Genomic DNA, 19,717 nt, shown 5'->3' on the forward strand with positions numbered 1-19,717 from the left:
GACGTCATTAATTTTGAACGCTGGTGGGGGTAGGTGACGGCGACGTCACGACGCCGGCACACCGTCGTCGTCGTCGGCAAATGTAACGAAGGCAGACGTGCAGGCGTCGATAATAAAGGTTTTTTGAATAGACACTGTTCGCTCGTTGGGGTCGGTTGCTCTGGGTTGGCCGTTCGTTTAACCGCGAACCAGAAGGACGAGTGAAGACGAAGAAGAATTTTTTGGCGTGGTCCGGAAGGAAGTGCATGAGGTGCCCGGAAAACGGTAGAAGAAGAGGAGAGCGATGGGCGGTAGTGTGTTGGTTTTCGTTAATGTTTTAATATTAGGAAGTTTTATAATTGAATGTAAGTATAATGACATAACATTATTATTGATGATTTATTTTACTTATGTAGTTTATTACTTTTCAAATTACTAAAACATATGAGTTGTCTTTTTTTTCCGAATTATGTTACAATTTTAGTGATTCATCACTAAAATGTTAAAGTTTTGTTGTTAACTCAAAAATAACTACACGAATTCCACGGAACAAAGTATTGCATGAATGCATGGTTGAACAAGAAATAGTAATTACATTGTGTTATGTAACCCAAAATTTATTGATATTTATGTAATATTCTTTCTTTACCTAAAGGTACTAGACGATCTGTAAGCTAAAATCAATACAAAATGTTCTATTAATGAGCGTGGTTATTTTAAAATTGGTTTTATGTTAGTAGAAAATGCAATTTTTTAATTGATTTAATACTTCATTTTGTTAGTTGACGGTGATGTAAGACTACAAGAAATAGCAAAGTTAAGTATTCGCTTAACCAAAAAGGTTTCTTGCATTATTTCACTTGCTTTTATTGGGTTACATAATAACTAATGAGGAAATTTTGAAGTTGTAATACAAAGTTAAATAAGTAAATAAATTAAGTAAAAATAATAAAATTGTTAAAATGTATTAAATTTTGATTTTTAAATAAGTAATTTTTCATTAGAATACATTCTTAAAATGTTACTCCACTCGTAAATATTATGTTGTACTATCAAAATTTTAAATAACAATTTGACACAGTTTTTTTTACAAACTATGACGTAATCCTAAAGATTACATTCGGTTCGATCAAATTTTTGTAATAAATTTTAGTTTTCTTAAACAATTTACTCAACTTAAAAGATATAGTGTAACTCATATAAATTTTTTTATCAAAACTACACGATTTTGGAGGAATCTTGAATAGACGAAAAGGAGTTAATACACTTCCAGTTATGTAAATGATATTTACTTTGCCTTCATCCCAACAACACTACAAAAAATATAATATATACATAGAAGGCCAAGGCGAAGAAATATTGAGAACCGCAAAAGCTCCATCTCATGAATACTATTACAACTAGAATTGAAAAAAACACTGTTAAAAAATAGTTACATTTTAAAACGTGTTTTTTTCTTAAAGATTTTATTTCAATATTAACAGATTTATAATTGCTCCTGTTTTAGGTCTAGCAAACAGTGACAATTCACAAACTAGCGAACATAAACCTATACAATGTTATGATTGTAATTCAGAGTACGATCCTAGATGTGGTTTGGATTTTGACAACTACACCATAGGCGTCGTTAATTGTAACGAGAAAAGGAAATTAGATCATATGAAAACATTTGTTCCCATTTTGTGTAGGAAAGTTATTCAAAAAGGTAAGTTATTATAATTCATTTCTATTCATATTAATCAAAATTAATATAATTATTTAATAATACGAATCATAAAAAACGGAAAACTTATTATTAGGAATTTTGGTTAAATTTGTAGTCAAATCAAGATTCTCAGTGAATGCTTACCTAAATTTTGCTATCTTGAATCCCACAGATATATGATTAAATCCTGTAGGTATATATAGCTATTAATCCATATTTGGGCTCCCTTGGTCCGAAAATAATGGTAGTCTTTCCATATTGACATTTCACCAGAGCAAGGTGAAGGTTATAACCTTTTGAATACTAGGTGGAGATGGTGAAGTTGTTCATTCCAGTTGTTGTAAATGATAACGTCGTCTAAATACGCATATTCTGTGGTACCTAGAAGATATTCCGAAAAATGTCACAAATTAATATTCTTCATTCCTAGTCCGAATGCTATGGCTTGATTTCTATAGTAATTTGTTATAGCTATTCCTATATTATATTAAGATTGGCAAAAAACAACGCAGAACTTTTTGTCTTCCGCATAAATTATATTTGTTCATTAAACAAAGCACATAATTCAAAGCCACGGAGCACATTGGGGTGCCAAACTTCTATATTTCAGTACATTATAGCTGAGACTTCGTACAAAAACGTTATTTGAATTATCAAATCCGAGATAGGACTTCTAATGAAGTTAAATATAACTGGGGAAAAGTAGCAAAGAAGTTACCAATTTTTGCCAAGTTTGATCAATCGGTCTACAATTTCTTACTTTCTCCGAATACATTAAGACACATAAACTGTCGTCGTTTAAGGAGTCGAACCAAGTTTTATATGAAGAATATAACTTTTTACATTTTTATGACAATTGCACAATTGCAAAAACGAATAATACAATAATTCTACGTAGTACGTATGGTCATACAGAACCATGTCAGCTTACGATGGGAATGTACTGACAAGTATGCCACTTATACTTATATTAGAAGAGAAGAAAATCTTGATGTAGAAAACATATTTGATAAAGTCTGGCACCAAGAACTAAAAACCAAAATAAAAATTAGAAAGCCAAAACAGTACCGTGATCTGTTGAGTTATAGTAAAATAAATATTTCAAAGTTAAAGAAATGAATCACGATAGATCTATCCCAATCATCTGAAACAGCGACTACTACTTGCAGATGATACTACACTACTTGCTGTAGAACCATTGAAGATTAAGATAACTCAAGGACTAAAACTTGAAAAATAAAATTAACCGAAAATAAATCGACACACGTGAACTTCATAAAGAAAAAAACACCTGTCGGTGGCAATTAATAACAATGTCATTCTAACATGCAAATTCTGCCAACTTTTAGACATGACATTCAATGCTAAATTACAATGGAAAGAGTAAGTGAAAAGGAAAAAGGCAAAACTAGAACTAAAATACAAGAATGCATAATAAATTGCTGATTTATGAGCAAACCAGTTTGACATTGCAAATGCGCATTGGTACAAAAGGAATAGTGACCTCCACAGAGATTTAGAGTAGCTACGATGAAAGAAGAAATTGAGAAGTACACTCAACGACATGAACAATGACTTCTTCATTATATCAATGAGGGGCCATCTAACTTTTGGACTATAATAGCCAGCTAGAACGCAGACTTCAAAGAATTAAACCATTTGATTTGGTGTAGTGAAAGTGGACACAAAGCAGTGAAAATAGTTGTTAGTACGGGATAATATGTATGCCAGGCATCAGGAAGCTAGAGAAACCATAGGGTCAAACTCTAGTAATTTTCCTTTGAATATACCTTGAGCAAGTCAATCATGCAGGATTGAGTTATTCAAAGTAAGGAAATACTGAAGCTTTTAGCTTAAAGGAATTATGTAATATGAATCCAGTTTCTATTTACTGATGTATAGATGAAATTACTTCGATATTGAGAGAATCAGGGAAAAGAACGAAATGAAAAAGGTTGTACAAAACTGTGGATTGAGAAAAAATGAGAAGTTGATTTCCATCATACTTCAAATTTGAGTTTAAAAAAAATGGACTTATTGCTGTTATTGCAGTGACAAAAATTATCCCAAATATAGTTTAATTATTTGAACTTTCCCGATATTACAGGAAAAGCGGAGGATCGTTATGGCGCAAATTTTGAAGTTTCCACAATAACAAGTGTTGGGGTGAGGAGCAGAACGAGATATGGTGTACTTTAGAGAAGTGATAACCACTTAAATGATGAAGTGACATTACTATATTCGCTTTGATATTTTGCAATTAAGAGTAATTAATTTGATTTCACAGCCACATTGCTATTTCAAATGAGTCATAGAAATTAAGTAAATGTAACTGGGAAACCCGACATAAACCATACATCGGTAGGCTGCTCCGTTATTGAGCTTGAACTCATGCGATTTTTCTGATTTTTCTCGCATTTGCACCCTTATATTGCCAAACGAAAACTATGTCTGTACATGAATTGGCGATGCATGGAACTGAGCTAAAATGTATGTTCTGATTTAGATGGATTTAAGCGAGAGGCATTTCTGTGCTAAGAATAAAGGTCAATCTGGTGTATGTGATATGTTCTGTGGTGTTCTACATCACATTATTTGTGTTTTACATTTCTATTTATTAATTATCTAAGAAGGTAGCTCAGCTGTAGATATCACTTGTATTAAATTTGTGTTTTGCTGAGGGATTATTTACCTCTAACTTGCACGTGAATGTTATTATACTTAACGATAACCCCATGATAAAAACACAATATTCCATGTTACCAGTGACAAGCAGGAAAAATTTAGGCATTATCTATACTGTATATTCTAACACAGTTTAATAATGTTAGTTTCATGAATCAAAATATTGAATTACTACGATTATGTGATAATGACAATACATTCAGATTGAAAAATGTGTTTTTCCCGATCAATGGAAGCTTTCCAAATCTTGATTAGTTGGTCCCCGTTAAACTTAACAGAATCTTATTAGTCATTTCCAAAGTGTTTGAAAGTTGAGACTGTGGGAATTTTTAAAGAAATCCATATAGTAATCTCTTTTAGATATGACAAATGTGCGCAACTGTATCTCTGTGTACCTCACATGTATATTAACCCACGATCATCAATTAACAACTGCTTGGAACAAGAATAGTTTTACATTTTCATTTTTTCTCGAAATCTTCGATTATGATCTCTAAAGGCATTTGTGCAATTAATTTTATTAATTCTCTTTTAAGACATTAAATGTGTTATTATAAAAACGGGTAACAAATTTTTAAAATTACCTTTTAATCGTTTTATTTTCGTTTAAAAAGAGTATGCATTCACCTCGAAGCCCTTGCTACACAGAGAACCGTGAACTTTCAGGATTCTGACGTCATCAGTCGATAATGCCCTTGCTGCAGAAAGCATTCGGTTACGTCACACTTAGTATTTGCCATGTTTTCAGTCCTTCCTAAACAGGTCATCCATAAAATATATTAACCAAAATATCATTAGGTCACAAAATTCAAATTTTATCGTTGTTGAATAGAAGAAAAATTATAAATATTTGATTCACTCGTAACAAAAAATGTGCATGTCTTTGTTAAATTGTAATGTCTAACCTAGTTACCTACATTCATGGAGAAACCATATAATACATATATCGATATTAGTTCCTGAAAATGTTCTTGTAATTTTTCGTTTAAAATTTTTGTTTGTTCTAGTTCATGGTAAAATAAGGGTAATTCGTGGTTGCGGTTATATAAAAGATGAAGATCACGACGATAAGGAATGTTATACGCGTTCCGGTACACATGACGTGAAAGTAACATATTGCTCCTGCACTACGAGCCTATGCAACGGAGCACCCCGATTTGGGTATCCTGCCGAGGTTTCCGCTATTTGCGGTACCGCTTTCCTAGCGACGATCATAATGACCGCTTGGATCAACTAAATAGAGTAAATAATAATCAAAACGATAAAAAAAAATAAATAAAATAGATAAATCGATACATTCGCAACATTTTTGTTTTAAAAAATCCGATTTTAAAAAATGATAAAAAGAAATTTTGTCGTCGAATTAATAAAAAATAATGAAAATGGCTAGAATAAAAGCGAACAAACAACAGTAGTAGCAAATTTATCCGGTAGAATTTTATCAGGTTTTTGGATGTTTAGATGTGTTAAGAATATAATTGACTTAACTTCGAAGTATTCTAATTATAATTAATAACAGGGTGTTTAAGAATTGTTATTGTTTCATGTCATTACATGAAATTATTATAATTTTTAAATATTTGTTATGTTTGTTCGTTGATAGGCCGTAAAGAGTTATTAAAGAATCCTTAATTTTAGTTATATAGGGTGTCTCACGGATCTTCGAAAACATTCTACAAGCTCAAAGCCGAGGTTGTTTGCGCAGGCAGCATTACAACCTGAAAGGTCAAAGTTTTCCCCATATTAGCATTTATTCTAGTTTAGGTACAATGAGACGAGGTTGCTTGCTGCCGTAGCCTTCAATTTCATGGTCGAGTTAAGTAACGTTTATGCCTAATGACTTTAATCGATTCAGAAAATATTTTGGAGAGATTGTTAAAGCTCACTATTATATATAGGACAAGATGTTTTTGAACAACATTTACAGCTTTTAAAAACATGTTAGAAATGAACAAATGCAATCTTTGATTGCGTATATTAATCGGCTTGATGATAACGTATCGCAGTAAACATGTACTTAATTGTACTTAGCTTATGAAATGATGATGTTTAATACAGTCGTGCTAAGAGGAATGCTACAGAAGAATGAGTCATCGCAGGTATTGCACCCGACGGAATTCAATAGCTAAGAGAATAAAGTTTATTTAGAACAGCATTACAAAACTTAGAAGATCTGAAGTTAATGTTAATTTCTCTGACCAATTTCAATGGTGTTCAACTATCCGACAGCAATACGACCATGAGAATTCCAAGACATCCAAGACCAAATGGAACTATTGCATTATGTTGATAACAAGAACAATAGGATCGGGGTACATTATCGCGATGAAGAACATGTTAATTATTTTTAAGGAGGTTGGTGCCACTGTTTTGACCAGAATTAATTGACAGCAAGCATGTTGGGAAAGTTGGTGAGCTGCAAAGCAACATCTGGAAGGTGAGTAAATGACTCACTGTACTGATGAAACTGTGATTTGGGACATCTTAAAAAGTTGTTTTAAAACACTTGTTTGTATATAATATTAATAACTTGTAGTTGGGGTTGTAAAATTTGTAACTCGTGCGTTGACAGCAATAAACTTTTAACCTTGTTTTCCACTTACTTTACAAGCCGATATCTTCGTTGTCTTTAGAGATGACGGAGTATTAAATCCAAAATTAGAAAGCCTGATCTTTTCTTCATATAAAACTGATTAAGATAAAATTTGCTACAACTTTTAATCTAAGAGTTTTTTATAATATGCTACAAATCCCGAGCGTTACTATCAACAGTATATAAAATTACTTCTCGATTTTTATCCATCTGACACAAAAAGTGAAAGGGAGCAATATTTTTAGTTTAGAATAAAATTGGCTACAACTTTTGTTCTAAGTTTTTTTTGTAATATGCAGCGAATCCAGATTATCTCTAACTAATGTCTAACAAATGGGCGGTCTACGTCTTCAAAATCGGACAAAACTCGGAGAGCATATGGAATCCATAGAAAATATTCCGCATGATACGGTGGTATACAAGTTTAATAGATCGCATGATTGCACAAACACTTTCCCCCAAAAACTATGAAAAGCGCGTATAATTGCCATATGCAAATGTTTTCTGCGTCAAAACTTTCTTATATGATTGGGACAAAACTCTGAAACCATAAAAAATCTACAAGAACATTCCCTCTCTATGCAGTGAAGCCACCGACTAAACTTATATACCAGTTCAATCAAGTGATATCATCCCAAGTGTCACGAACAATACTTAGGGCGGCCTAAGTACACTTTAAGCAGGGTCGATTTGGTTTCACGTGTAATAAGCGATCTATTAGATTTCAAAAAGTTCTGCCATGAACAATACTTGGAGCGGCCGACGTCTTCGAAGTCGGCCGAGGTTATTTAGGTGATACTCGGGATTCGAAGCGAGTTGCAAAGTTCTGCTGTTGAAGAAGAAATAATCTTCGAAGATATCGGCCGCTCTAAGTATCACGAACAATACTTCGGGCGGCCGAGATTATTTAGAGATATTCGAGTTTCAAAGCATATTACAAAAAAACTTTTCGATCAAATGTTGTAGCCAATTTTATTCTTAATAATATTGCTCTTTTTCATTTTTTTGCCAGATGCATAAAAAACGAGAAGAATGCAAACATAATATTATATTAGATTTCGCAAAGTTCTGCCATGAACAATACTAGGTGCGGCCGACGTCTTCGAAGTTATTTAGGTGATACTCGGGATTCGCAGCGAGTTGCAAAGTTCTGCTGTTGAAGAAGAAATAATCTCGGCCTACTTTGAAGATATCGGCCGCTCTAAGTATGACGAACAATACTTAGGGCGGTCGATGTCTTCGAAATTAGTCAAGATTGTTTCTTATATCACGAACAATACTTGGGAGATACTTTAGTATTTTTCAGAGATACTCAGGATTTGGAGCGTTTTGCAAAGTTCTGCTGTAGAAGAAGAAATAATCTCGGCCGACTTCGAAGACGTCGGTCGCCCCAACCCCAAGTACCACGAACAATACTCACTTTTTTTTCAGATGCATAAAAAATGAGAAGAATACGAAAATAATATAGTATTAGTTTTACATGCTTAGTAATGCTCGGCATGTAGAGCATATTACAAAAACTCTTTAGAATAAAAGTTGTAGCAAATTTTGTTCTTAACCAGTTTTAGATGAAGAAAAGATCAAGCTTTGTAGTGGTGTATTTAATATTGCACTATCTTAAAGACAACGAAGATATCGGCTTATAAAGTAGGTAAAAAACAAGAGTAAAGGTTTGTTACTGTTGTCACATGGGTGAAAATGTAGTCATTTTATCAATCGATTATCCATATGACACCCTATATTTCCTTAGGATTTCTAACCGTTTCGTATTCGGAATAATCTTTATTTTTGTTTCTTTTGTGAACACTGCCATAACGGCCGTATTGGCATCTAGTCAAGCTTGTCCGCAATAATTAACATACTAGCCAATATGAAAAGATTTAAGAAAAAAAAGAGCATCAAAAAAAATTGTTAACCGTGCACTATTATAATACCTTGTAGAAAAATAAAGTGTAAAATGATTCTTTATTTTATCGTGAGAATAAAATTTCTTCAAAAATAAAGTTTCAATACACTATGCCTTTGAGAAAAAAAAAACTAAAAAAAATCATTGTAATCGCAGTTGGTGAAGAATTTTTAACGATTTTTTTTAATATCAAGTTAATTCACCTAAATTAAATTCATCACTAGTCTGCGAAAATGACAAGTTGTATTTGTTTATAATTTTTGCATAGTAAAAATGTTCACATTTTAGAGTAAATTTATGTATTCCTTGTGGAAAACAATCGTGTATGGTGATAAAACATGCATTTCTTTGCGTAAATCTTAAGCTATAATCTCATACTCATACCTCTATAATTTTTAAGATCTGAAAAAAACATACAAATAAGAAAATCGAAATTGCAATGATGATTAGCTCGCTTTGCACACCAAACAAAAAGGGTAATTATTTATAATGATTTATAATAATTATTTAATGGGTGTTTAAAAAATTATTCAAATTCAAAATAATTAAAAATTCCCAAAAAAAAAAAATAAAATAAAATAAAAAAATTGATTAAACACTTATTACTATAAATGAATTTTAAGATTAATGATTTTATATTAAATTTAAAAGGTGGGTGAGGGGTGGTCCTATAAAATATTTCCGTTCGACCTCTAAAATAGTACAAAAATAATAAGGGATTAAAAAAATTATAACCCACATTTTAAAGCGTCCATATACAACAATGATAAATAAAATAAAAATACAGACCCACAAACATTCCTAAGATGATGATATTTTCGTTGTTTTTCCGGAGTCTCTAAAATCAAACACTTAATAATAATATTTAATGATATTAAAAAATATTTATTAATTAATGAAAAAAATTTTAACTAAATTTATGAAAAAATAATTATATTGCGAAAAAGGATATAAGAGGTGTACATTTTTCTCGGAGAAGGTTTAGGTTTACTCTGTAAATAAGAAAATAATAAATGTTTCGATTTCGAGACGAATTTATATTCACGATATTTTTTTAAATGGTTTAAGTGTTGTTCGCTATGCACGCCGCGTAAAATTATATTTATTATTATTATTTTCTTGACATGTAATTGTCCACGTCTTGTATGTTATGTCTAGAAATAAATTCATTGTTTCACTAATTTTAAAAATTTATTTATCCAAATTTATGCATACCTCAAAAGCATTCTTAAAAAGCAATTTATTTTATCACAAGAAAGCTACTGGCAGGTTAATTAAAGAAAATGAAAAAGGAAACACATTCATTACAAAAAAGATAATATTATTTTCCAGCTTCTTCTTTTAAAGCGACGGTTTGATTAAAAACAATTTTAGCAGGTGTAGTATCAGGATCGACAGAGAAAAACCCAAGCCTTTCGAATTGAAATTTATCATAAATTTGTACTGAAGCAAGATATTTATCTGCGTAACTTTTAATTATTCTCAACGAATCTAAATTGCAATCGGATAAAAATCCTCCAGGTACTTGATTAACATCTTCAGGATTTTTATGTTTAAACAGAAGATCATATATCCTCACTTCAACTTCTTGAGGGTCACTAACCCAATGAATGAAAGCTTTGGGTTTTTTATCAACTTTATCAACAGGTGTACATTTACATAATAACTCAATTGGTTCATTCGACGAATTTTTTATTACTTCATCAACATCTAAAACAACTCCAGCATAACGAAGTCCAACACTTTGTTGTTTAGTTAAGCGTCGAAAACTTTTATCTCCAACCTTAAAATCATTAAAAATATTACTTTTAAAATAATTATTCAATTAAATCATCTTTACCTCAATAAAATCATCCTTCTCAATATAAATCACTTTATCAAAAGTAATGTTATGACTACCTTTTTCAGGTTGAGATGGAAAATTAGGAACTGAAACCTTAACTGGATTTTCATGCGGAAAATTTTTTATCGTTATTTTTAGTGGATTTAAAACAACCATCGATCTATGATATATTTAAATATTATTTTCTAACAAATTTCTTTTTTTACCTTTTTTATTCGTTACCTTGGAGCATAAATATCTAAATAAGATCGAACATATGCCTCCAACATTCCTGGGTCAACCGTACTTTGAGCGCCAGTAACACCAAGTTGAGCACAGAAATTATTGATTGCGTCTGCAGGAAATCCTCGTCTTCTTAATGCTGTTAGGGTAAATAATCTAGGATCATCCCAATCTTAAAATTAATTCAACATATATTTTCAAAAATGATCATCTTAAAAACAGTTTTATACCATTAACAATTTTTTCTTCAATCAATTTAGCAATTTTTCTCTTTGAAACAACAGTATAATTAACATTTAATCGTCCATATTCCCATTGAACAGGGCAATAAATATCAAGAGCGTTACACAACCAATAATAACTGGATCGTCTGTTATAAAAAAAAATATTAATCGTGTTTTTAAAAATTAACCCGATAGGACGCGCGCATCTTTTAAAGATAATCTTGGGATTCTTTGTATTTGATCGTTGACATCGGTGTTGGTAAATGAGAAAATGATTGCACTAGTGAAAGATAAAAGAAATGAACAAGATAAAAGTTTCGTCGAAGTTTATTGGTGTCTTATATGGAGTTGCTTCTCTCAAAAGCGAAGTGGTACTCAATGGAAAAGAGAGGAAACAGTTATAATTTAGTATCCAATAGACCTGGGCCTAGAGGAGTCTCAAAAAAATTGCTTGACGTCAATAGATGCTTGGAATTGCATGATCACCAGCACTTCTCTGAGAAGTTCTTTCTACATTACAAGAAAGTATGCAAAAATCATAATCGAATACACAAGGTGATACAAATTGATGACAAATTTACAAAAATGTTTACAATTAATATGTCCAAAGGCTAAAGTGGTTGAAGAAGAGATGAGATACAACCAAAACGTCCAATGATTACATTTAATGGCGAAAAATTTTTTTTGCTATGTCACTGCATATTTGTTTCGTGGTTAAATTCATGCTTTGTAATTTTCCGTTATGCCATCTGACGAGGGATTCCCCGGTCTTACTGTGATTTGATTTGGGTCGAGTCGAAATTGAACCTTGTAATTACCCGCTGTGCTGAAGAAATACTACATAATTCAGCATGTCAAAACGTCATTGCACCAGAAAAAAACTAATTCATTTTTTTGACCACGTTATCAAATTCTCTGTAAAAAAATGTCCATATAATGTCTTAGTTATAATACTCCACCTACAATAAGAACCAAGATATTGCACTTGCTGGTTTTACAATATTTTCAATTTTGGTCTCTAGGGGATTTTTGGCATTAGCAGTTTCTCGAAGAACGAGATCATGACATGTAAGCTACTTTATTTCTAACTCTTATAGTTTAAAATATGAAATTTAAAATAGTATAATTCATAAGTTTCTTGTCGACTTACTTTAGGTACTTTATTTCAATAAAAAAAATTTATATTTTCCATTCCCCTGAACCCGTTTTTGATGCCCAATTTACCATATCTAGCACCAATCAGGCTGGCGTCTGAAGAGGTTATGGGTAGAATTGTTTAAAAACAGGTTACCAAAAAACCCACAACCAGATCTAACAAGATAGGGAACATGGTTAAATGCCGCTATATGCTACACAAATATTTTGGACAGTTTCAAAATGTTAATACTCAAATTTCCAACTATAGCTAGTAATCTAATACAAGATTGTCAGGCTGTACTAAAAGAAGTAGAATTACAAAATAATTTGGCGTTTATAAAAACCAATTATAGTCATGTAGTGATTCTATAAAATCACTTCAGAAGCAGGATTTGCCTTTGGCAGTATAGATGATTAAAAATTTTGGAGGCAGCACCAGAGCATATTGGTCAAATAACTGTAAGTAAATTAAATGGCTGATTTTATAATGGATCCCGCATTAATTACAAAATTCAAATATACTCCAATTAAAACTGTCGACGTAGCAAGAAGTTTTTCGGCTTACAAAATTACAAGATGTACCATTTTGTTGTAAGCGATGTTTTTTTTTTTTGAATAACTTGAAAACAACTCAATATTTTGTTTGAATTCGATCGTTTTATTGAAATTTGGACCTGTACAATTTGTTTAGTCACTTTCTGAAAATGATAGGTTGCTTCCTCCAGCTGTCACTACAAAATCGGTCCTTTTTTCGACGTTTTTCACACTTTTGCCAGTGTTATGGGCGTTATTTCGGCGATTTCCTGGCGTATATTGACTTTAAGTTGCTCGAGAGTGTCTGGCTTATTGACATAAACCTTGCAGGAAAAAGGAAAAAGTCAGGAGGCGTTAAATCAGGCGAATGCGCCGGCTAGTCGTAATCCCCATTTTTCGATATCAATCGATTTTAAAACATGGTACGCATCAAATCCATTGTTAATCGAGCAGTATGGCATGTTGCACCATCTTGCTGAAACCAGTAGTTCTCCATGTCATTTTCTTCGATTTGCCAAAAAATCGCGTATCATGGTCTGATATTGCTCGCCATTGACCGTCACCGCCGCGCCGTTGAATATCGGCACTATAGCTGTTGTACTATAGCGTTATCATTACGGCATGTACGGGTCTTAACTTTGTGCTTTCATGTTGCCAAAGAACCACTGGTATTGATTTCGGCACTAAACTTCGAATTGTCTTGGCTGTGGGCGTTGGACGACCATGATATTTTCCTCTGTACGCGTGTTGAGCTTGTTTGGAAACAAAATTTCACAATTTCTGCATGTTCTTTAGGTGTGTAGCGAACCATGGTTAAAATGGTACTACATTGACATTTCCAATGCGCCATCAAACATGGTGATTTCACAGCTGGTTGTCAAGTTATTCAAAAGAAATATTGGTTACAACAAAATGAGATAACTTTGTAATGGAATATTTAGAATAGCATTTAATAATTAGTTATTTTCGGGATTACTAGTTTTCTCTGTATAAATTTACTCAGAAATGTAATAAAATGTTAGTTTTTTCAAATGTTATGCATTATTAAAAAAATATGCCTTTTTAATGCGTTTTTATCAGAATTTTAACGTGAATTTTTTTGCATTTTTGTTTTTATTACATACGCGCGTCCCGTCAGGTTAAAAAAAAACAAATTACCTGCTTTGAAATTCTTTGGTACATAAAGAATGAGTGATATGCTCAATACTATCACATAGACAATGAGTGTAATCATAAGTAGGATAAATACACCATTTATCTCCTGTTCTATGATGGGGAACAAATCTTACTCGATAAGCTACAGGATCTAATTTTCCTTCTTCTAAAGTTATCTTCATACGTAAAGTTGCAGCGCCCTCATCAATTTTTCCATTTTTCATATCCTAGATAATAATTAACATCATTAAAGTACAAACATTTTTTAGTCTAACCTGAAATAATTGTAAATTTTCAAATACAGGTCGATCTCTCCATGGTGATGGTTCAGGATTAAATCCTTTCATTTCATCTGGAGTTTGATGACAAACATAGGCCAAACCCTTTTTAATCAATTCAATCGCCCATTCATACAACTGATCGAAATAATCAGATGAATGAGTTATTTTAGCAGGGGTATAACCTAAAATAAATCGAAATAATGTAAAATCTTAAAAATTTATTTTTTTTTTCCCACCTAGCCAATTAACCATATCTTTAATACCGGTAAAAAATTTTTCTTCTTCTTTCTCTGGATTGGTATCATCATATCTTAAAAAACAAACTCCATTTTGAGCTGCTGCATACCCAAAATTAATGTTAATCGCTTTTGCGTGCCCGATATGTAAAATTCCATTTGGTTCTGGTGGAAAACGAGTCCGAACCGATTTTCCGGTAATTTTTAAATGATCCGCGAGTAATTTATGAGTATTTTCAGTTAGAATGTAGCCGTCGGTTTTATAATTATCGCCAGGTGAATGAAAGTTTACTTTTTTCATTACATCTAACATGGTAAGACCGGTTTTGTCATCTAATAAAAATTGAAAATAATAAAAAATAACAAAAAAAATTAAATAAATTACTTGATGTTTTTAATTCCATCTTTTCTTTTGGTTGTACTTTTGGTTTTTCTTCCGATTTCGATTTTGTTGCACCTTTTTTATCCACCTTTGTAATTGGAGCTAAATCAAGTTCAGTTTTAGGTCCCAATAAACAAACAATCTATAAAAATATTTTTTGGATTAATTTTTTTTTAATAAAATTTTACTAACTTGAACATCCATTTCATTTTTAATCGCCTTCCCATCAGCCCATGGTAACTCATTCCTAACTTTTTGCATAATCAACCCAACATTATACCTATACCTTTTTTCTAATAACTCCTCTTTAACTTCTCCGATTTGCTTTTCAATACACTTTTCAATATCTTCTGGGCTAACCACAATTCCCACTCCACAAAATTTCTCAAATTCACTTTCATTAATGTTATTAATATGTGATAAAACATACTCAATAGCTTTATCAACCCGTACAGTTGTATTAAGTTTGTTGGTTACAATGTATTTAGTTAAAAAAGGTAAATGATTGCTTATTTGGGGTTTCGTTTTCGTGGCCAGATGGTAAAGCAACATTCCTGCACCTTCTGGTATTACAACATCTCTCACCTAGAAAGAATTCAGATGAATATAAAGTACAAGAAAATTTAATTGAAATTACCTCATGTAAAATAGAAGATAAAGTTTTTGTAACTGTTGCATTTTTATAAGTTTCTTTAGCTTTTTGTTCGCTTAATCCTAAATTAATAAATGATTTTATAATCGACTCTTCGTCTGCAACCATTTTTCCCAATTTGAAATGTCCTTTTGACACTGACAGACTGGCCACGTTGGTTTTGAAAGGTTAAAAATAGGATACGTTCATGAAATATTTGTTGCTAAATACTTTCAATATATTGTTACTATGGTAATTAATAAGAAAATTAATTTGGTGATAACTTATATTTTATGATATATTATTATTAAATAATGAAAATTACTTAAATAAATTAAATTTATCCTAAATTAATTGGGTTGGTATCGTAAGTTGGTAATAAAAAATTTACTGTCCACCATCATTTTTGTAACTAAGTGCGCAGTCGCCAGTTGCATAACATCTTTTAGAAAATTCCAATAATTATACAAGAAAACGATCAAAATGATTAAACCAGTAAATATACCAAAATTAGTTAAAGCAACAAGCCATATAGTAGCATCGACGATAACTCCAGCATCAGCAGCGGCTGTTTTGCCTAAACGAGAAGTTACCAAAACCCCTATAACTTTGTTAACCAGTTACTCCTTGTCCCAAAGTTTACCAACAGGCAATGTTTCCATCAGATCAGGCCCAGGGGTTACAACCCAAGTAAGATTTGCACACACTGATGCTGTTGCATGTCCAGATTTTTCAGAGTATAGACGTGATAGCACTAAGAACCCCAATGTTAAGTCTGCGCAATCTGAAGAAGTTCGTAAGAATTTTACTTACATGATTGTTGGGGGAACATCAGTAGCAGCTGCCTATGCATCTAAAGCTGTTGTTACTCAATTTATTAGCACCATGGCTGCTTCTGCTGATGTATTAGCTTTGGCTAAAATTGAGATTAAATTAGCTGATATTCCTGAGGGAAAATCTGTTACCTTTAAATGGAGAGGTATGTTTATTTCTAAATTTTGTTTTTTTTATTAATTTTTAATTTTTGTTAGGTAAACCATTATTTATTAGACATAGAACAGCTGATGAAATTGCCCAAGAAAGATCAGTGCAAGTAGGAACATTAAGAGATCCACAACACGACCACGAAAGAACCATTCGTCCTGAATGGTTGGTTGTTTTGGGAGTATGCACTCATTTGGGTTGTGTCCCAATTGCTAATGCTGGCGACTTCGGCGGTTATTATTGTCCATGCCATGGTTCCCATTATGACGCGTCTGGTCGTATTAGGAAAGGACCAGCTCCTCTTAATCTGGAGGTTCCTACACATGTATACCCAGATGATTCAACTCTTGTAGTTGGTTAATAATGTAGTAAATGGGAGTTAAATCAATGTGTACTATATTTATTTCGTAAAATGGCTTGTAATTAGTAAAATGGTCAAGAAAATTTTACAAGAAAAATAAAATAATTTTAAAAAAGTTTAACTTTTTGTTTTGGAAATTTTTTTAATGTACTTTTTTTTTTGAAATAAAGTCATGTGATAAAGTTACACACTGTGTTATTTTGACAAGGATATAAATGATTTAAACAAAATCCACATCAAAACGTTCAGTTTCAGTCCTTGCCCCAACTGCACATGCTAATAATGCTTGAATGCTTCTTTCTTCACCACTCCCATAAACATATCCATTTGCCTAAAACATATTAATAATTTAATAAAGTGTTTTAGTTTCGCATTTAGATTGTTATTTAACCTTATCAACAGCATTTTTTAGATTTAATAAACTCCTTTCTGATTTGATATCAACAGGAATGAAAGAAACCAAACTGTAATCTTCAATTAATCCTATTAATGATGCGTTCAATTTTTTATATTTCTTTGTAAATGGACCATCATCTAATAATTCAAGTAAATATTTTAAATCCAATACATCTGTGTAAAAATCGACACCAAAATCTAGTTTTTCAGAATTTTTGCGTAAAAGATCAGCCTAAAAAAATTAAATCAAATGCATTAATTAATTTATTACATTATAAACAGAGATGTAAGTTATTTGAAATAAAAGTATTTAAAATACAAAATACGTATTTTGCATTTCAAATACCATTCCACCAAAAGTATTTTGTACTTTATTTAAGATACTTTTAGTAACTCATTTTGTATTTTGAAAATACTAAATACTAAAAAGTGCTGCGTGTGTAGGAGATTTAAAGGATCTCACACATATGACAAAATTGCCAAACTAATTTCTGTCATTCACTCAGAATATGATTCAAAGTTATTTAAAATTGTAAAAACCATTACTGATAATGGATCTAATATGGTTAAGGCATTAATAAGTTGCAGGGATATGCAACTCATACTCTGCATTTAATAGCTGCAAGGGATATAGATCAAGTTAGAACACAAAATAATCCTTGTAAGAAACTTTATGATGCAGTAAACAAGTGATAGTAACAGTAACACCACTACTAACTTAGAAATAGTTCATTATTTGAAAGATAGTGACGAATCTATTCGTCAATTTAATAATTTTGAATTAATTAATTTGAATTTTTTCAATCAATATCCATCAATTAAAAAAGTTTTTATTAAAGACCTGTATTCCAAGTTTTGCTGGAGGAACGCTGAATGATAATGAGGCCTCATAGAAGGAAAATGAGCGACGAAATAAATTCATGTTCATATATAGCTTGGCTAATCTAATCCTGCAGTTCTTTTCCTAGAGACAATCAATAATCTGTAGCAGAGACACCAGATTGGATTTGCCAAGCTGTAGTTCAATTTACCAGTTCACTAATGTAAATTTTCTCAATATATATTGTCAATACTAAGATATTGACAATATATGTGAAAAAACTTTAAAAAAACTTGTAGTGGTGTTTAAAAAACGTATTTTGAAAATATGTACTTTGTATTTAAGTACTAAATTAAAAAAGTATTTAGTATTCTGTATTTCAAGTATCAAAATTTGAAATTATTTGCATTTTACATTTAAATACTTACTACTCTGATTATAAATTAACTTACTTTACTTAAAACATTAACATGTGGTAATCCAATTTGTAGCATTGTAGACAACGAAAGTAATAAAGTAGAGATAAACTTGGATGGATCAGAACAGTAATGAGAATCAACCATATGAACTGCACATAAATGGTAACCCAATGGTTCAAGTTTAGCAAAAATATTTTTGATTGAGTTATGATGAGTGTAAAGTTCAACTTGCCCAGGCATATCGAAAAGTAAGTAGGAATGTTTGATGCTGTTTAATTTATCTAAAAGCCAATCATAATTTTGTTCTAAATATTCCATACAATACATCAAAGCTCCATTTGGGCCTAAAGATAAATTAGTCATTACTTCATCCACAGTTATTAAATCCATAATATCAACAGTTGCTTTTCGAACATTCTCATTAGCTGGATCTAAATTGATTATTTCAACTTTTCTATTTAATTTTTCTTTGTAAAAAGTGTGTATTTGATTGCAATATGTTGTTTTTCCTGAACCCGGTGGTCCTATTATTACTTGTCCATAAATATTATCGAAAGATTTAATACATTTCTTTAACGACATTCTTTATTTTCTTACGAGATTACCTTTTTTATACAACAACCAATTTCTTTAACAGTTTCCTTATTATATTTCGTAAGATTAACAAATATCAATAAAGGCTTCTTTATATCTAAATATTGAGCTAAATATCTTGCTGTCGTTTCTTGTTCAATAGTGATATCACCAAAAATTTGATCCACTTTGTAAACGAACTCAACCCCAATGTCAGTTTCCAAGCGTTCTTTAGCAATTTTCAAACAAGATCCAGTCTTTCCAAATTGAGTAATAATCAAAAATAATTGATTAGTAAACTCACAATACGCAATATCCGTTTGAATTTCGTCTATAATCTCTTTAGATATTTTAATATTTGATTCACCAAATGGTTCTTCCTCGTTTTTTAAAGACATTTGATTAAGCATACCGGATAAATCCATTATGCATTGTAACGGTATTATAAAAAGTGAGGTTATGTTTTACTTATTTGTCAAAAAGTGAGGTTAAGATTGTTATTAAATATACACTTTATTGATATTTCTTTATTATTGTCTATTATTAACATATAATTTACAAAAAAAAACATGTTTAAATTAATAAAAAAAAGTGATGATATACAGATTCCTTTTTATTCATTTTTTAATAGAAAGTGAGGTTATGTTAATT

At 31.3% G+C, this 19,717-nt stretch overlaps 5 protein-coding genes across 5 annotated transcripts; 2 read left to right on the forward strand and 3 right to left on the reverse strand.

The window, feature by feature from the left end:
• Positions 1-30: 30 nt before the first annotated feature.
• Positions 31-10,049, forward strand: LOC111428816 (UPAR/Ly6 domain-containing protein crok-like). The gene is made up of 3 exons (XM_023064517.2): positions 31-344; positions 1,487-1,684; positions 5,377-10,049. The coding sequence occupies exons 1-3, from the start codon at positions 284-286 to the stop codon at positions 5,604-5,606; spliced, it is 489 nt and encodes a 162-aa protein (XP_022920285.1). The 5' UTR covers positions 31-283; the 3' UTR covers positions 5,607-10,049.
• LOC111428808 (Glutaminyl-tRNA synthetase) lies at positions 10,047-15,712 on the reverse strand. The gene is made up of 10 exons (XM_023064505.2): positions 15,520-15,712; positions 15,075-15,467; positions 14,886-15,024; positions 14,501-14,833; positions 14,259-14,446; positions 13,987-14,210; positions 11,164-11,303; positions 10,934-11,105; positions 10,709-10,871; positions 10,047-10,651 (listed from the first exon to the last, which is right to left on the reverse strand). The coding sequence occupies exons 1-10, from the start codon at positions 15,640-15,642 to the stop codon at positions 10,190-10,192; spliced, it is 2,337 nt and encodes a 778-aa protein (XP_022920273.2). The 5' UTR covers positions 15,643-15,712; the 3' UTR covers positions 10,047-10,189.
• A 195-nt stretch (positions 15,713-15,907) lies between these two features.
• Positions 15,908-17,044, forward strand: RFeS (Rieske iron-sulfur protein). Its single transcript, XM_023064499.2, has 2 exons — positions 15,908-16,492; positions 16,545-17,044. The coding sequence occupies exons 1-2, from the start codon at positions 15,997-15,999 to the stop codon at positions 16,856-16,858; spliced, it is 810 nt and encodes a 269-aa protein (XP_022920267.1). The 5' UTR covers positions 15,908-15,996; the 3' UTR covers positions 16,859-17,044.
• On the reverse strand, positions 16,882-19,521 carry LOC111428802 (GPN-loop GTPase 2). Its single transcript, XM_023064498.2, has 3 exons — positions 18,527-19,521; positions 17,250-17,486; positions 16,882-17,189 (listed from the first exon to the last, which is right to left on the reverse strand). The coding sequence occupies exons 1-3, from the start codon at positions 19,073-19,075 to the stop codon at positions 17,079-17,081; spliced, it is 897 nt and encodes a 298-aa protein (XP_022920266.1). The 5' UTR covers positions 19,076-19,521; the 3' UTR covers positions 16,882-17,078.
• Positions 19,087-19,491, reverse strand: LOC111428798 (uncharacterized). The gene has a single exon (XM_023064490.2). It carries the CDS (start codon positions 19,489-19,491, stop codon positions 19,087-19,089), a length of 405 nt encoding a protein of 134 aa, XP_022920258.2.
• Positions 19,522-19,717: the final 196 nt, after the last annotated feature.

Source organism: Onthophagus taurus, chromosome 2, assembly GCF_036711975.1.
Source record: "Onthophagus taurus isolate NC chromosome 2, IU_Otau_3.0, whole genome shotgun sequence".
Lineage (NCBI taxonomy): Eukaryota > Metazoa > Arthropoda > Insecta > Coleoptera > Scarabaeidae > Onthophagus > Onthophagus taurus.

Coding starts and splice junctions, on each gene's coding strand:
- LOC111428816 (XM_023064517.2), top strand. CDS start 284: ATGGGCGGTAGTGTGTTGGTTTTCGTTAATGTTTTAATATTAGGAAGT. Junction 345..1,486: donor AGGAAGTTTTATAATTGAAT/GTAAGTATAATG, acceptor CTCCTGTTTTAG/GTCTAGCAAACAGTGACAAT. Junction 1,685..5,376: donor TAGGAAAGTTATTCAAAAAG/GTAAGTTATTAT, acceptor TGTTTGTTCTAG/TTCATGGTAAAATAAGGGTA.
- LOC111428808 (XM_023064505.2), bottom strand. CDS start 15,642: ATGGTTGCAGACGAAGAGTCGATTATAAAATCATTTATTAATTTAGGA. Junction 15,468..15,519: donor TATCTTCTATTTTACATGAG/GTAATTTCAATT, acceptor AATTCTTTCTAG/GTGAGAGATGTTGTAATACC. Junction 11,304..13,986: donor ACCAAAGAATTTCAAAGCAG/GTAATTTGTTTT, acceptor TTTTTATAACAG/ACGATCCAGTTATTATTGGT.
- RFeS (XM_023064499.2), top strand. CDS start 15,997: ATGATTAAACCAGTAAATATACCAAAATTAGTTAAAGCAACAAGCCAT. Junction 16,493..16,544: donor TGTTACCTTTAAATGGAGAG/GTATGTTTATTT, acceptor AATTTTTGTTAG/GTAAACCATTATTTATTAGA.
- LOC111428802 (XM_023064498.2), bottom strand. CDS start 19,075: ATGTCGTTAAAGAAATGTATTAAATCTTTCGATAATATTTATGGACAA. Junction 17,487..18,526: donor ATGTTAATGTTTTAAGTAAA/GTAAGTTAATTT, acceptor TAATTTTTTTAG/GCTGATCTTTTACGCAAAAA. Junction 17,190..17,249: donor TAAAAAATGCTGTTGATAAG/GTTAAATAACAA, acceptor AATATGTTTTAG/GCAAATGGATATGTTTATGG.
- LOC111428798 (XM_023064490.2), bottom strand. CDS start 19,491: ATGGATTTATCCGGTATGCTTAATCAAATGTCTTTAAAAAACGAGGAA.